Consider the following 18,101-nt stretch of genomic DNA (forward strand, 5'->3'; position numbering starts at 1 on the left):
AGTAAAATCCGAAAAAGCCGTGAGGACGCAAAAGCAACATCTAAAGGACAACGCCGAGAAACAAGCTGACTATCAACAAACTTGATTCAACTTTCCCWTAAATTTAAAAGTTGGTCCTTCCCTTCTACAGCAGTTTCCAAGGGGAAATAGTCTTATTATGTAAAAGCTGGTTGTCAGCTGTGGTTTCAGTAAAAATTCATAAAACAAATATTACACAACATTCTGTAAAAAAAATTATCAGCAACACAAAAGTCTTGCTGCAAGTAGACTGACTAAGCAGGGTAAACACAGAATCTAGAAATGGTCCCAATAGTCATTTATAAATACCAGGCTTAGCACGATACCGTTTGAATAAAAACAATTCATCTGCTTTGTGAATAACAAAACTTCAAAACATCTTACTTGGATTGAAGGATGCCCATTACATTCATGCTGTCTTGCTGGGAAGCCTACTCACCTTTTATATTTAAACTCTTAATAAAAAACAGATAGCATATGGGCAAGGCAAATTTGCCAACATATGTTTTAAGCAAGTCATTGCTTTAAGTCCCAGGTGCCAGGATAAACAACCCAAAAGCCCTTGGTTTCACTCATGAGAATCCACGTCACTGCTAGAAGTCAAYGTTGCTGTTTGACTGCTCTGCAACTTACTGACACTGAAGGCTGTTCTTTCACTTTTTCAGTTTCTGGCCAACTTCTGCTAATTAACATGCTACTTATTTCTCAAAAGCATTCTATAAATAGCAGCTCTGAGCCTCCTAGTAATTATTACAAATGAGCTCTGTGGTGATACAAACGTAAGCACTCCTGCCAGACATGGACAGACTCGGGTACATCTGAGCCCACTTGCAAATTAATCCCACAATTACATGCATACCTGACATGATATATTGTCCCCATGGTGTACACGGCTGACTACATGCGGAAGTGACAGCAGGGAGCTATTCTGTATTTTTAATGTGCACAGCCATYGCATTTGAGCCTTTAATTCTGAAAGGGTGGGATCTGACCAGGGTCCTGCATAGACATTTAAATCACCACCACAGTTACATAAACTTATATTGATTATCCTTAACGATGATGCCAAGTTTCAGAGCACTCCTCCTGGACACTCTCTCTCTCTCTATGTGTGTGTGTGTGTGTGTGTGTGTGTGTGTGTGTGTGTGTATAAATGCATACGTGTATAAATATACACATATATACATGCATACATACCTACACACAGGTGCATGCATGTGTGCGCACATGCATAGAGTCAAAATAGAAATAGTTATCTCCAGACTGCATCACAGGTCTCTTAGGATCTCTTAAAGYATCACTTTCTGGAGACATTTGCATCTTTCCTTTATCTATATCTGAGTTTATGGTGACTACACACCCAAATTACGAACCTTAATGGGATCAGTCTCTTCATTTTATGATTAGATTTGTATATCTGACTAACATTGTTGGATGTGTATTTTAGTGATGAGTGCAAGCAGCAAGAAGGAAAAACATGGATACAGAACGCATTATAGATGGGAAAAAGTACAAGCCTTTTTCCTTGTTTTTCATTCAGCTTTTGTTTGCTAGTAACATTTCAGTAACATACTGGTCAATAGTCATCTGGGGCTTTTAGGCAAAAAATAATCCTCAGTTCACTAGGATAACAACTACTTGGAGCTTCTGACCCAGACAATAAATTCTGATTGCATTTGCTTCAGCATATAGTGCCAAAAAACCCCAGAAGGTTCCACATTACTAAAGCTGAGTATCCCATACAGACAAATCTAATTAGTCTCTCCTCTCCTTTACTACCTTGATTAAACACTACCATATTTGTCAGATTTTCCTCATTCTTATCATCAAGCCTTCAAGACTTCTCATTAAAAATTTTACACCTAACTGTTGTCAGTAGAAACAATTTGCTGCAAAAAAGAGCATCCAAACCACAATCTCTCTAACTCTCTTTAACTAATCATCTTGGATGGATCAACATATACGTGAGTTTTCAAATGTTTTTCTAGAGTGACTTCAGTTTCTCCAAACTTACTAAATGCTGGAAATCCCACCTTATTGCCAGTATTCTCTGGTCACAATTGAATCAAAACTAGCTTGGGAATAGTTTTTGACACAGAGAGCCACCATATTGCACAAAAACATTCCTCCCTATCTTGCAACCGCCTCCCCCCCCCCCGAAATAATTTAAGATTTAATTACCTCTTGGAGATGGTTTAAGCTTCTTCATACGTGAACATGATACCCTACCGCAAAAAACAAGTCATCAGAAGTGAAGCGTCATTCTCTTAAGACAGAGCTTGCATCTTCAGGTTTAACACTTAGGCAAACGACATCTCGCTGCTGGCCCTGCTGCTGCTCCTGGGCCAACGCACATTCCAGCCTCGTTTACAAACGCTATCCAACAAGGCAAAGGTTACTTTTGCCTATTACAATACAATTTACGGATCCCAATGAAATAAAGGAGATGTTCTGACTGAATAGCAGAGAAAGAAATTAGCGTGGCAGTATTTCTTGAACCTGCAGTCCTAATTACATCTAGAAAGGTTGGATCACAGTAGCAGGAATGAATTGGAGAACTTGAGGGTGAGGGGGGCAGAAGTAATGTTGGAAAGGAAAGCGGYGGCTGGTTAGCCTGCCCTTCTACGATGGTTTGGGTAAGACAGCTCTGTGGGATGAGTGGTGGGGCTAAAAAGCCCCTGGATCTTGGATAAATCCTCCTGTTTGCAATTGGATTTCTTTGTTTTCTCCAAAAATGAGCAAGTTGGGCTGAGTACCAAGATTTTCTCCCCCAGTACAGCACTTCTGCTGTGCTCTCTAATTACTCCTGTCTCCCTGCTAGTTCAGAATGGAACCAGGTATCTTCACAGAATGGGAAGCACAAAGCACGACATCAACACTAGAGCAAGGCAAACAAYGGTGCATCTGCTGAATTAAGCTATCACTCTTTCCTGTTTAAGTTTCTGGTGCATTTCTTGATACACCAGTGCTCATTACTTATTTCTGCCTTTAGCCTCCAGGAATAGACAAAATTAAAAATACACATTTGCTTCAGTCTCATGTGAGCTTCAGGAAGGAAAATTGAGGAATTCCTGCAGCAAGGCAAATGCAATAGGTTGAGATGAGTGTAGCAAATCAACTAGGACAGTGAAAAGCAGTATCTTCCCAGATAGTGTAATGATCTTATAATCTAAAAATAAGCACAGAAGRCAGCCTAAATTGTATATTCAGTTATGTAAGATGAAAAAAGAAGCAAGCCCAGCTATGAAGACACAGTATTTAGAAAAAGGTTGATGAATTGCACAGGACAACAGTATACCCATAAGGGAAAAGCAACCATCTTCCACAGTACAGAAAAAAAGACACAAAGCAAATCATCAGCCATTCCTTAAAACTTTTCAAAGACTGTATATATGCACATTACTTACTTTTAATGAACTGCAATGGCATATATTAATCAGAAAGTCTATACTAAAGTAGTAATTATTACAAAGTTCTACAATTATAAGGGGGTGTTCAAGTAGATGCACTTAGTAGAGATTAATATTCTTTTAATTATATAACTTACTGGGATCTGAATAAAAATGAAGCTCTACAGTGGCATGCTTTTCAAGTTGGCAGTACTAGTGGTTTCTCAGTAGTAGGCATACATGACAAGACTTCACCAGTCTCTCATCTTTTTTCCCCTTCTCCTATTCATTTATCATATGGTTACTGTAAAAACAGCAGGGAAATGAATTATGCATATTTTTAGCACACTGAAAAGTTAATGAAAAGTTAAATACAACTTATGTGTGCAACTGCACAAAGCGCTTATCTGACCTTGCTAAGCTTTAAGAGGCATTCTAAGAATAGCCTTGCATGTATTTCAAGTGTACAAAAAATACAAAATTAGTTCCTAAAATGCTAGTACAGACAGTTTCATGCCTAAATCCTCATTATGTTCGGTGTATTTATAGGAAATGACTCAACTTAAAAGTGGATAAAGACAAGTAAAACCTTTTACTGTGGAAAAGTAGCGCTCATATATTCAGGTGCTAACTCGTCAAGCTACAATCTTCAATAAATCACGTTTTGCATAGCAATGAACAAAGACTACGCAAATGTTTCCACATACCAATTTTTGTCAGTGAATTGTATAGCACTGCAGTATTTTATGGTCTAGCAAATATGGCTGGGAGGGAGAAGTGAAGGAGGAGAAAGGGAGAGGACAGAACGGAGCCATTCCACTCCTTTTCAGTTTCAGCATTTGCATGCAAGTGTAAGAGGCCCAGAAGCCCATAGTAACACTTCTGTCATCCATCTCACCTTCACTCTTCCATCATTTGTTACATTTCATTTAAAGTTAGGCCTTGATCCTACTACCTAACCACAGGGGAAAGCAAGTTACATAGCAATGCCTAAAGATACCAAGGGCAGAATCAACCCCCACACTCCTAGCAATACATGAGCAAAATAAAAATAGAACAAGAGCTCTTTCTTGACACATCTATGAAGAATATCACACTTGAGATCTTGCATACCATCCTGCCCTGACTCACCATCCCTTCAAGGAAGATAATGGTAAGAGCTGCTTCTGTTTGTCCATTTGTGAAATGCAGACACATTTCACAAAGAATGAGATGAAGAAACCCGTATTTGGTGTGATATTTCGAGGAAGTTTCAAGGGCAGCAGTTTTGATACAGTACTTAAAATGTAAAGCAATTTTTTATTAACTCAACTCTGCTGGGCTGAGAATTCTTGGACTAAGTTTCAGCTTTAGCCCTAACTGTGCCTCTTGAAGCCAGAGAAGCAGCAGCTAAGAATGACACTTGTTCCTCTTCTGCCAAGTTGGTTAGAAGCACGTTAGCTCTAGGTTTTATTTGTTATTTATCCACACAAACTTTATCCACAGAATAGCTAGGATGAAGGATGCTACACTGTTTTGAGACAAAACAGGAAATAAAATTCCACACAGCCACTTTCAGACCTATCAGCAATCACTGTTCTTGCTTCAGATTCTTACTAACCTGCTATTGGCCTTAAATTCCCATGAACTTCAATAATGACAAATATCTTTATTTCAATATAAAAATTGACTCTCCTTAATTACACCTGTATCTCCACCTGTCCAGCCTTTTTATTTGTACTTATTATTGTATAGCACTGATTGTCATTCCTGATTTCCAATGTATAAACTCCTGGTCAAGTTATGTACGTCTGACCAGCAGCTGCAAACATTTATTCTCCCAGATGCACCCTCTGTAGCATGTTCCTCTCTGTCACCTCTGAAGTAATATAATGCACTGCAGCTACTCCATGGCTGTGATATTAGCCATTTAATCATGACATTAAATCCATCAGAAAACTAGATTTAGTACAGAATTCAACAGCCTACTGATCAAGTGGAGCATCTTTCTGAAAGCAAAGAGCAGTTATTCCAGATGTACATGGACCTCCTGCTAAGCTCAACAAAAGCAAGCATTGCTTTTCAACTTACTTTGAAAAAACCCTAATAGCCCAAGATTCATCTCCTTAAGAAACTGCCTCTTCTTCTTCAGTAATAATACTGCTGAGCTGTGACAAACTGCTAGTGCCCAGGCAGTGCATTCTGCAAGAACGATGTTCTACTTGACATCCCTTAACCTCCCTTAACAAGCAGTAACAGCCCAAATTAGTTGATCTTAAAGAGCACTGATACAGCTCTGCTTTTGAGAGACAAGGACTACAATCTTCGCTCAGAAACAAAAAATAGTAGACTTCTAGTTTGAAATAATTTTCTACATTGTCTTCCCCCTCCCGCCTTTTTTTTCTTAACCTTACAGCACTGCACTTAGTTTAGAAACCAAAATTGGAATTCACTTTCTTTCCTCTGTTGGGTTACCATCATGGTAATCCAGAGTTTCAGTTTAGTACATTATTATTGTTATTTTGCATTCACTGTAAGTTTTGTATATCGCTAACCCTCTTTTCTCCTCCCCAAGGGGTGTGTGGGGGGGGGAATCCTACTGCCCTCCGATGAAAAAAATCGGGTGTAACACATGAAAATGGTAACAGATCAGTAAAATAGATACTACTAGCTGGCACTATAAAAATTTTAATGACTTTTTTTTTTTTTAAGAGAATAATACTTTTTCTCAAAGTGATTCTTATTCCATGCAAAATAGTTTTAAACTGGCAATATGTTAAGCATATTATTACAAGGCTATATAAAGACTGCTTGGTATTTTATTACCCTATATAAATTATTTTGGCCTCTTGTCATTCTTAACATCCTAAAACCATTCACTTAAGGAGACAATCTTGCAATGAAGACTACACATATCCTGTATTTCTTTTCCCTTGTCTTCTTTTTATTATCTACATTTGCATGAATATATCTTTCATTTTGCTCTGGCATCATTACTTTTCTATTCCCTTCTGCTATTATGATAGAAGCTATTTAAAAATTAAGTTACTGCTAGTGACTCCCTACATCAGTTTGCACTGACATCATATGAAGTTACTTTGGATTCACACTCCAAATAGCAGCTTTGGGAGAAAGCAGACAGAGTGGATGTTTTGCCATTGATCGAAGTGGAAAGCAAGATAAGACCCACAGACTGCGAGTTAATGCACTAAATTCAAAAATGCAAACCTATTAAATAATTGGCTTATTTCTTGGTCTCAGAAGAAATCATCACGTAGTTTCTTTTCTCAGCAACTCCACTATTCATGCCATACAGCCAAGGTATAATTAATCAAGTAAAGCCACAATTTCATTCTGCAACTCTCAAACATCACAAAAGTAATCTGAAAGTAATCAGTGTTGGAATTAACTCATTAGCAGCTGGAAGCCAAGTCTTCAAAAAAGCCCTTACTATTTCAAAATACACATGTATGTTATTGAAATGCCAGCTGCAAAATACTATTCAGAAAAAAGAGTAACATCACTACCATTCATTATCGTTAAGGAGCTCCAAAGTGTGTTGGTGACTGAAAGAAAGTAAGATGCTAAGAGAAAATTTTGTCCAGCTCTTGGCTTCATTAAGTGATGGTTAAAAATACATTAGGTTACAGATTTTCAATTGTGATAACCCTCATTACTGATAATCTTAAAAATACCTTCCAGTTAGAGTTGTGCATTTCTGCTTTGCGTTCTACTAAAAATCTAAAACTCACCCCCCCCCCCCAGCAAAGCATTCGCTTCGGGTTCCGAGAACTGCATTAACGGAGAGCAAGGGAGTAAGACGGCACTGGGAAACGAGGTTCTAGACAGGACCCCACACAGCAGTCACCATGCTCCTGTCTTTCAGGTTCAGCTCTGGGTCAAGYCCTGCTTAAGAAAAGTAGTTTTGAGTCTAACAATCCATGAGTCCACATACAAGAAACAAGAACAGCAGTTCAGGAATGGAAAGCTGCCTTGCAGGAAGTCATCAAAACAAGCTCAGGGTGGCCAAGTCCAAGGACAACGCTGCACCGTGCAACACAGCACCACAAAGAAACACAAAAAACCAAAGCAGTATTTTACGATCCTTAGCATTTTGCTGGGCAATCCGCTTACARAAAAACAAACCAACCCCTGCCCCATACACCCAACACCAACAACATATCCTGACTGTACAACCATGAATGCATCACAATAATAAAGAACAGCACAACTATTTGACAGTTTTGYTGAATTCAAGTTTGGTTAGATGACTGTCATTCTTCATGATATACTTCTGCATTTATATTTTGTAYCTGATACCACCACCAAAATTTTTTTGATGCAGACTGATATGTCTGCTTTTGTGGTGCCTTTTATGGATTTTTCTTTTTTTCCTTTTTTAATGTGGAAGATGACTGTTACTAGTTCTTTGTCATTCTCACTGGTGAAAGGAGAGTATCTCTTTAAATTTCACATAGCCTGAAATAGGCATTTTTTTGTTTCTGGCTAAAGTACAGAAGTGATTAAAAAAAAAAAATAAGCACAGATTCACAGGGCAGCGGATGAACTCAGCCAGAGAGCAGCGGAGATGGAAGGCATTCCACAGAAGTTGAGATTCAGAACTCCATGTTATAAAGAGGAAGAGAATTAACACTGGAATAAAGGAAAAAAAAAATCCTGCATTGTTAAGCACCAATACACTTGAAAGATCAGAAATAGAGATGTAGTGAGGCCATTCCACCACCAGTGAATACAGCCTCCCTCATATAATTAATCATAATAAAGTATTGAATTAACAGACATTGCACTGCTGCTTTTTGACTATTTCTCCTCACAAACTGATAATCACTTTTTTCTTCATGTAATTAGAAAGAGACAGACAGACTGATGGTATTTAAYGTGAGGCATGAAGATCAGGAATAAGCTCCCGTCAAGTCTTAGACTGACTGTATCACCTGGTGATCTGCATTATAACTTAAACATTATAGTTCATCTCCTCTCAGTTGTCCTCTGGGGCATGTAGCCTCCATGCACACAGATATACACTTTTCTTTCCCCCTCCTTTCTCTCCTTTCTGCACCTTTAATACAGACACTTTCCTCTGACTGAGCTGATGGTTTAAGCTAGAYGCCAGTTTTTCAACATTAAGTGAATGACAGATTCTTGAAGGTCCAAGTACYGCTAGCAAAATCTGCCAGTGCCTCTGGCTTGTACATGCAACAGCTGGTAAACCGAACGCCGAATAGCCTGCTCTGTACATTCAAAATGCTCACTTAATTCACTGACTCACTTAATCAGCATTTGTGCCAGCATATTTTTTAGATGACATTAGAATACAGTTAAATATAAAAACCACAATGAGGGACATATTTAAGGATCTGGACAGATCTCAGAACTAATGCATAGTTTTTGTCTATAGTACCTTTCATAAATAAGCTAATGACAAGCTGAACCTCAGTATCAGGAATTTTTGAAAGCCTGTCTTTTCTTTAGGTGGAAAAACATATGAAAATGGGTTTAAAAATGCTTTGAGAGGTCCTTCCCCTGTCTCTAGGGAGAGCAAATTATATCCAAAAGCTGTTCCTGGWAGACTACCTCAAACCCTGTTCTTAAACCTGCCCTTGAAAAGTCTGGTCATCCTTATAGGCCATCCATTCCTGGGCTAAYTACTCATATAATCAGAAAGCTTCTTCTGATGTGTGGCCTAAATTGCCATCCAATTTAACCTCAGGCTTTTTGTCTTATCTTTGGTAAACATGAAGATGAGTTGATCGCTATTCTCTTGGCTGTTACCATTTATTTATTTGAAGACTTATCATATCTCACCCTCAGTCTTCCCTGCTGTAGACTAAACAAGCCAATTCTTTCAATCTTTCCTCATAGGTCATGTTTCCAAAATTCATTCCTGTTTCTTTTTATTGGACTTGCTCCATATGGTCAACATCTTCCTCCTAGTACGGTTCCTGAAATTGGACACAGTGATCCAGTTGAAGCCTTATCAGTAACAGAGTGGAAGGACTGTTTCATTATTTTACAGATTATAGTTTTGTTTATACATCCCAAGCACTTTCTTTTTTTGTTCTGCTTGGCAAGTGTGAAATTAAATTATTAGTTCTTGTTTAGTTATTAACCCATCACATATACCCAGTGATCTTCAGCAACATTTAGGATCCTTCATCTTGTCTAGACTATTTCATATCCATAAACAGTGTTTACAGAATAAAATCTCCTAAATTAAATTTGCTATATTTCTTACTATTTCCCCTTACCTCAGTTTGCAATGTCTGGCATGTGATATAAATAAGCAATATAGTTTGTAAGATCCCACGATGTTGAGGATTGCCTGCACTATTATTTGCATAGCACACGCTGCACCTCTAACTTCAGACAGTCTTTCCTTTTGCAAAATAACTGACCTGAAGGACAAGTTTTCTTTACTTTTCAAGTCTCCTGCAGGTTATATTCTATGGTACTACCTCATGCACAGACGCCTGGCTGTCACATACAGTCAAGTGKAGCAAATATTAACTGATAGAGTGCATTTTAAATATTTGAGAGATCTTACTGTTTTAAACACCAAGAAGAACTGAGAACCAATCGCAGAACTAGGACAATTTACAAAAGAACTCCGTGATCTCTGACCCAAGGAAATCTAATGAACTGAATATATATTTAGGGGCAATTTTATTCTAATTGCATCTACAAGGAATTTTAGAAGTCTTCTGAGGAGCTGAGTGACCCCTAATTAGAACTCCGTACAGAGAGAGACTGGGAATTAACTGAAGTATCCAGACATACTGAAATAGGAACCCCCCTCTCCCCAACTACATAAAAGCTATAATTACACTGGTTACATAAACATTTTAACTGGGAAAAACATYAGATAATTGAAGACATCTCAACCCCAGTTAACTACCACTCATAGCACAGCAAGAGTAAAATCAACTCAGTGTTTGTACCATAAAAGCTACTTCTGCGTGCACACCACACTGTGCTCTTCTTTCCTTCTATCTTTAAAAGAAAAATGTTAAATGAAAACATGAGACCATTTAAGTTCATCTTTTGTTACACAGTTGTGTATATATCTTTTTTTAATCTGCTTAAATCAGCATCTAGGTATCAATCTGATAAGAAACCCGATAAGGAACAACAACAACAACAGATACGACACTGTGTAATTGCTTTGTGCTCAGCCAGTAACAAGGATACCCAGACTCCACCTTCACTGAAGAGCTACAGATAAACAGAGATATTTTGAGTTGTAAAGGGGCTACAGAGCTATTGTGTGCTATTCAACTTAAGAGGAAAAGGAGAGGCTGAAAAATATTACTACTTTTTTTTTTTTTAATCTTTTCTCTGCAAGGAAGCTACAAGTAAGAGGACACCAATGTTCGCTACCACTTTTACTGCGTGAAAGCAAACCACAAATGCAGATCTTCCTATGCCGTACATTCAACTGAAAAGGAAATAAAATTACTCTGCTATTTAGCTAGACCATTTCAGCCTGAATTACTCTGGGGCAAGCAGAGCTTGGAGTAAGGGGAAACAAGCAGTGCTGATGCTGTGTGGGCAGCTTGCTGCTGTATCTCTGCTCAGCCTCAAAAGATGACCATGAAGGATGCAACGCCATCAGCAGGCACAACCCATGCCAGGGCCTTTTGTTAAATCTGCTGTCAAGAGTGCCAGTTMGGATCAGCTAGTGAATACCTATCCGGTAGAAATGGGACAGACACCAAACTGCTTAGAGCTTAAACCAGCCTCCACAGATCCAAGGGTGTGTTTATGTGTGAGACATTAAAAAAGGGGGTGCGGGGGGGGGGGGGGAGATGTCTCTATCTCTTTTAAACTACAGCACTATGATTTCTAGATACAATAACAAATTTATTTTATTTCACTGCCTACAGCTCCGAAGCTGCAAAAAGCTTGACCAGCAGCACCCTGCTCTTGCAGCCTACCAGATGCGGYGTGCATTTCAGCGAGCTGGAAATGCAGAAGGCTGTACTGCTACCAGGAGCATGCTGGATAGCTGTCAGGCAAACGGCAGCAGGGGAAAATCAGGAAACTGCCATGGGGACACAAGAACGCAAACTTCTATGTAGAGTACAATATACGGTATAACACAGCTCTATAAGCGCCTAGCTGCTCATTCTTCGAAGTGGAGAGAGGCAGCAGTGGTCCAGGACCTTATTTATATAACATAAGCAATTTAAGARAGAAGTTAATTGAAGCACATAAATCACRAAGAGTATCACATCAAGCCAAGATACTAYTATTAGCTTAACCCAGATGAAGTTATAGAAGTGTATTAGTAAAAAATTAGTAGGAAACTTTTCCCACTTCAAGACCCCATGAGAAAAGTTCTCTCAAGAAATAATTAGATATTATTCAGAAGAAAAAAAGAACACTAAAAATGGATGTGGAGAAGGAAGGTAACACAAGTTCAGCCTACTGGGTCACAACTTATTCCTAATAYTCTCTTTCACTGTGATTTAGAGATAAGATAGCTTAGCTGACTAACAGAGCAGCAACTGAAAGTAGAATTAAACTGCAACTCTGCAATGAAAAAAAAATCTTATTAATTGCATGCTACTTATATAAGAGGTTGATGCAAATTAATTGACCCAGAAGTCAACTTCAGTGGTGTCTTCTAACAAACTTTGGTCTCATCCTTCCATTATCTGTCACAAGTGTATTGAATTTTCCCCTTTACTAACCTTTACTGATCCTACCAGCATTTACAGGCAATTCCAGGCTTGTGATATAATCAGACTGGAGATGGCAAGAGCACATCTCAGTTTCTGTTCCAGTCAAGGGAAGCATAGACTATCACGCGCTATTTCTGACCTTGGAAATTAAGTCCATAACCCTGAAAAAAAAACAAGCAAGTGTAACTTTGTACCCATACAATATCCACTTCACTGTAAAGAATCAATACATTAATATAAAAGCAATCAAGACACATTAAGAGCTAATAGCTTTAAATTAACTGTTTACACTGCCAGCCCTCTARAGCACATCTACTTTAAAGGTAAATAAAGTTATACAGGGGATAAAATTACCCTATTTTTAAGCTCAATCCTCATTAGGAAAAGAAAAACACATCATACCAAAGAATTTATCTGGTCAACTTCTCTAAAGACAGCTTCAGGGCCAGCTGAACATGCTCCTTGACATGCAGAGTTTTGCATTTCTTTGAAAGATAATCTCATGTGCCACACCGCCGCTTGAAAGGAGAGACGTTTGACCTGACTGCCATCCCCACTAGCACACAGAGAAAGCAGAAGTCTCTTCTCGTGCTCTTCAAAGTGTGGTAATGTTTACTTCCAGCTCAAGCAACATGAATGTATACCCGCATTCTACTAGAGTGAAATACAGCTAGATAACCTTAAGACAAATTTAAGAGACATCTGTATCTATTCAGATCTGAACTACCAGGTAGGCAGCATCCTTCTATTAAGGCTGTGTCTAAACACAACTGTTCTATTATTGGTGTTATGCTATACTGCAGAGACTTTGTATGAACTGTTCAACATTGTAACCTTCTTCATCATGTTTTGCCTCATTCTTTGTGGTAAGAGTAGAAATCTATAGAAAAGCACTTTCCCAGCCTAAATACTAAAAGCGGTATTTATTTGCTTGTCAATGAAGTTGCAGCAAAACATAATGGAAAAACACTATGGCTCTCATCCTACTTGTAGGCTGTTATCATCTTCTTTTCCTGGAATAATGGCTTCCCTCCCTCTGCTTTGTAGGATGGTCTTCAGAGTACCGTCTGAACTGTGTCCCACAAACATTATCTAAGAAGCAGTTAGTGGTAGTAAGCTTTCCCTAAAGTCCATTTTGCTAATAAAGCAGCCTTCATACAGCCCCATCCACAAATCAACTAGATGAACTTTGCATGTCTACAGAGATGAAGTGCTATCTTTCCTGACATAGTCTCAAGCCACGGCTGTGATGATTTAGCATGTATGCCCTTTGCATGGGTGTTGAAGAACTGAGTTACACAGATAAAGTTATCACAGTTCTTTTCATTCACTCCTTTCCAGGGAGTAAATAATTTAAATCTTTTACCTCTGAGGATAAATTTTATCAGCATGCGTCAGTCTTTATTTTAACAGTGCTTGACAGGTGGTTTTCTTCTGCAGAGCATCTTCACAGAGAAAGCTTAAGTATAAAAGCAAGAGAAAGGCAGATTTTCATTTTCAGCATAAAGCAGTCACTTCCCTACAGAAAACCTAGGAAACCTATTTCAACTATACCTAATGCAAAGTATGAGATTATCAGATTTAGGTCACAAAACAGTCCTCCTCTGCTGGGCAAACTATTTTTGACATTAAGCAGCTATGAGTATATTTGAGAAGGAATAAAGGTCATGTTAGAGGTTTTATCTTTTTCTGCCTGTTACTCATTCAGAGCGAATTCAAAAAAAATCTTAGCCAGGCTTTGCTTTCACTGAAAAGCATATACATAATCCAATCCCCTCCTTATACAGAACATGGCCAGCTAGCCTCATTAAAGTTACAAAGAGCTAAATCCCAAATAGCTCTTTAAAAGTGCAGGTAATGGCACTCCCTTTATTGATAGCCATCACTAAAATAGATTGCTTGTTTCATTAGGAATAAGGGTTAAATTGCAGTCTTTTACCAACTTCACTTATTCTCYGTAAAAAGCAAAGCAAAGTCACCCCAGGATCAGTAATCTTACCTTCACAGAARGTACAGTATTTTTGATTAAAATGAACATTTTTTCATGTGATAAAAATGTATCAGCATAGACTGAAGCCCTRCTTGATTTCCATGTCACTAAGTCAGTATAAAGATAAACAAGCTTACTTAAAGATAAAGGTACTGAGCAATGTCCAATACTCACTAAAACGTACGGGCCAGTGGTTCTATAGGTTCAGGCACTGATATTTTTAATATTGACAAAAAATTACTTTTTGTAAACTGAATGCCAGAGACTTGATCTACTTCAGCTGAGTACTTAAAATGGGTCCCCTAAAGCACAATTACTACACAGAGCATTTATTTGCAGTCTTTCCCAGTCATAGTATATTACAGAAAAAAGCTTTAATTTATATTTGTAGCTAGACAAATGCAAATGAAAGATGAGAAATAGCAATGGAAAAATATGCTAAGCAAGACTTCATTATTCTTATAAGACGTTATTCACTGTTAATTCTCTTGTTTGCAGTTAATGTAAACTTGTTCTTAAAAAACTAATAAAAAGACACAGCAGTGAAAGCAGTTGTATACCTTTGCAGAAATTCTGTACAGTAACAAGTTTCAACAACGACTAATAACACCACTGAAATTCACTGAAAGTTGTGTTCAATTCACCTTCAGTATTGTGGCCAAAACATACACACATCCTCAAACTGGTTGCCTGTTATTTTACTAGCCAACAGGTATACAAGCCAACACTAAAACATTTGGCAAACTGTATTGTGGCAAAYTGTATTGATTATTCTAAAAGCAAAAACTTAGTATTGATTTAAAATTAAATTTTGTTTYTAAATCTGAAAGACACATACAATCCTGCCCCCAAACCCTAACCAAAGTCCCCACACTTGACAATATCACAACATCTATAGTCATTAAAGTTCGTATTTTCCAGATTTTGAGTTTCCTCTAGGTTTTCCTCAATTCATACAAAGTGCCACATCATCTTTGGAAAATGTAGGGAACCAAGACACTCCAAAATTCAGGGAAACAAGATTTTGGAGATAAAGCAAATTTATTGTTCAAACTGTTGAAATTAGAAAGTGTTTTAAATCAAGCATCACACACTTCAGGAAAATCCACCTAGGATGAATGAATAAAACTAGGAACCYTTTACGTTTCAAAGCTTTTGTAACCTACTATATGTATGATAGAGCCTTGTATGTAACCCACCGTTTAGAAAAGCAAAGATGCTCCCTGCACAATGCACAGGCAGAGAACAGCATCACTGAGGTACTAGTCTCAATTCATTCAGGCAAATTACTGCATAGATATCTAGGGTTAAGGAGTTCTAACATGACTCTGAACAGCCTTTACAGTATCATAAGGTAACATAATGAAAATACATTGCATTTGAAACCAAAGAGCAGCATATTACACATGCACGGGTAGAAAACATCCTGTGTGCAATTTGAGATGTTAGAAGTACCATACACAACTAGGATGTTAATCTGAAAGCGTACTAATCCAATTTGATTTTGTTTTGTGGAGAAAAGTCTACGTGGTCTTATTCATAAAAATGGAATCCTCAACATTCAGCTGTAGTGGGTATAACGCAAACGTACACGGTCTTCATATTCAGGATCTTCATTGAGGTGTCCTTTGTAATCTCTGAACCAAAAGAAAAACAAGAGACAAACAGAACACAGTTAGTACTCCTTCTTACACATTAGAGCTGTCAATACATTTATTTCTTTGCTCAGGCAGTTCTACTGATTCCTTTGAAATGGGACTGGGACTGAAATTGCTCAGTTCTAATTCCTACCTATTAAAATGCAGTGCATTAAAGGAAAAGTCACATGTTACCCTTCCTACTGCAAGAGTTTAAAATACGGCTGGAGGTTAAGATGTCAAATTTTTCACAGCATATTTCAGCTCCCAGCTTCACATCTACATGGACTGACTTTCGGTTCACAAAATCATTTTGCAATGTGACAACAATGTCAGTGTTAATACAACGCAATGCATTGAAAAGCAGAGGTCATTATAAATACCGTTTAAGAAGGGCCATACTGGACACACCAGTGCGGTGTCTCCTCTAATATCCTGTCTCTGACAGGAGCCAGAGCAACAAGCTTATGAAGGAGTATTAAAAAAAGAACATGCATATATTAACTTGAATTTTACACTTAAAGTAAGGATTGTAGTAGTATCTGCTGAAAAATTAAYGCTGCAAGCTTGTCAAGTATGCCTGAAGAATTTCATACCACAGTAGATTAATTCCTTAAATTTTTATAGCTATACACATAGCTTGGAACAATAAAATCTTACCAACAGATCTTTTATAGATGTAGCATATATCCGTAATTTTGAATCTGGGTTTGTAACTATTTACAAAACACACACACACACACACACACACACACACACACACACAGAGTAATCCTGTCTTGCAACTACAGAAGAAATGCCTGACAATTACAAAGTTCACAAAGACAATTACAAATGGGAAAGCTCTTCTCCTATTCTTGCCACCTTACAGAGCATTTTCCCAGAAGTTAGATGCTTGCTAGCTCAGTGTTTGCTGCAGCTGAAAGCTGTTGGGAAACTACACCAGTAACAGAGCAACTTATTTCTGCGGCAAGGCTGTACCTTTTAGTATTCAAAAAACAACCCGAGTACCAAATGTACCAGAAGTGTTTCTCATAAGAAACTTCAGTGTGGTAACCACCAATACACATGCTGAAAGCAAAGTAAAAGGGTGTCAAAGGTTTACCGTGTTACTCTGCCCACTAAAATCCTTATAGACAGTATAAGTAAATAAAAGATAATCTAAAATTTTGGCACTTGCTAGCACAAATGAAAGATAACAACATTCAGAGGAGTCAGGTGCTTTGGAATATGTACTGCACTGCCTCATGGCACCGATGCTCATGCTGTGCTCACCTCCAGTTCACAGAAATCAAGAAACTGTGYGTGAAGGGGAGGTAAGTTTGTGAAGCGTAGCCATGGAGATAGTGTAAAAACAGCTTAGTTCAACAGTACCATGTTCCAGACTGAAAAATGATTCTAAAAATGCCAGAAAGAGGCTCTGTTTCCACATAAGAGTATGTATGTTCCTTCTAACATTAAGGTCCTCACCTTTCTTTGAAAGGTGCTTCAATTTTAAGAGTGAGCAAATACAGACTCCTTGAAAGTTTAAAAGCAATCTGTTAATTAAATAATTAGGAAGCTCTTCTGGATCCTGATAATACTATTTTTAGGAGTCCTCTTTCAGTGTAGCATTCTGTTTTAAGCAGTTCAATATCAAGCTACAGAGTAAAATAACTGGAGGTCCAATCCAAATATACCCTCATTATCTTTCCCTCCTTCCCCAAGGAGATGTTATCTCAGTATGTAGAAAAGTTATTCTGATGTGCAGAAGAAACCAAATTAATTTGACAAAAATTGGTCTGAGGAGTTTTTTTTTTTTTTTTTTTTTTTTTTTTTTTTTTTTTTTTTTTTTTTTTTTTTTTTTTTTTTTTTTTTGAGACTTTAACCACTGCCCTCTGCAGTTACTGATATGCTAAATTACAATAAAATGCAAAGCTTCAAAAACCAAATCCCCAAATTATACAGAGCTGATATCTTCAATAGTACTTAAGACAACAATTACTATTACTTGGAAACTGAAAGGTTAATTTACCAACATAATGCAAGAACATCTTCTTTTCTTGCTAACTCCTCCAAGGAAGGATTAGAAGCTACCATTTTAAAAAATATTGTCCTCACCCCAAATGCCTTGAACAGATACCTATGGTTCATGTGTTTCAATCTTATGAATAGGTGATACTCACCACTTGGACATTTATTTATAGACCAACTTTCCTATATTACAAAGGGGAGGAGAGGGTAGATGGAGGGGGGGGGAGAACAAAAATAAGAAGCCCCCTGTCTCTGTTACTAAAGCAAGCAAACATCTGTGTCATAGATAGCACATGCCCAACTTGACAACATATATAAAAATAATGTTTTCAATTTTTTCCAGTTCTGAAGGAATCTCTCCCTGCTATTA

At 37.8% G+C, this 18,101-nt stretch overlaps 1 protein-coding gene across 3 annotated transcripts in view; it reads right to left on the bottom strand.

Annotated features, from left to right (window-relative positions):
- Window positions 1-15,103: 15,103 nt before the first annotated feature.
- IARS1 (isoleucyl-tRNA synthetase 1) overlaps window positions 15,104-18,101 on the bottom strand; it is a 96,185-nt gene continuing 93,187 nt past the window's right edge. For all 3 annotated transcript variants that reach the window (XM_085302468.1, XM_085302466.1, XM_085302467.1), the window contains one exon: window positions 15,104-15,718. In XM_085302468.1, coding sequence (XP_085158594.1) covers window positions 15,636-15,718 — 83 coding nt within the window. In that variant the 3' untranslated portion in view covers window positions 15,104-15,635. The remainder of the gene's footprint in view (window positions 15,719-18,101) is intronic.

Source organism: Rhea americana, unplaced genomic scaffold (genome assembly GCF_003343005.1).
Source record: "Rhea americana isolate MKP2758 unplaced genomic scaffold, rheAme1 scaffold_19, whole genome shotgun sequence".
NCBI lineage: Eukaryota > Metazoa > Chordata > Aves > Rheiformes > Rheidae > Rhea > Rhea americana.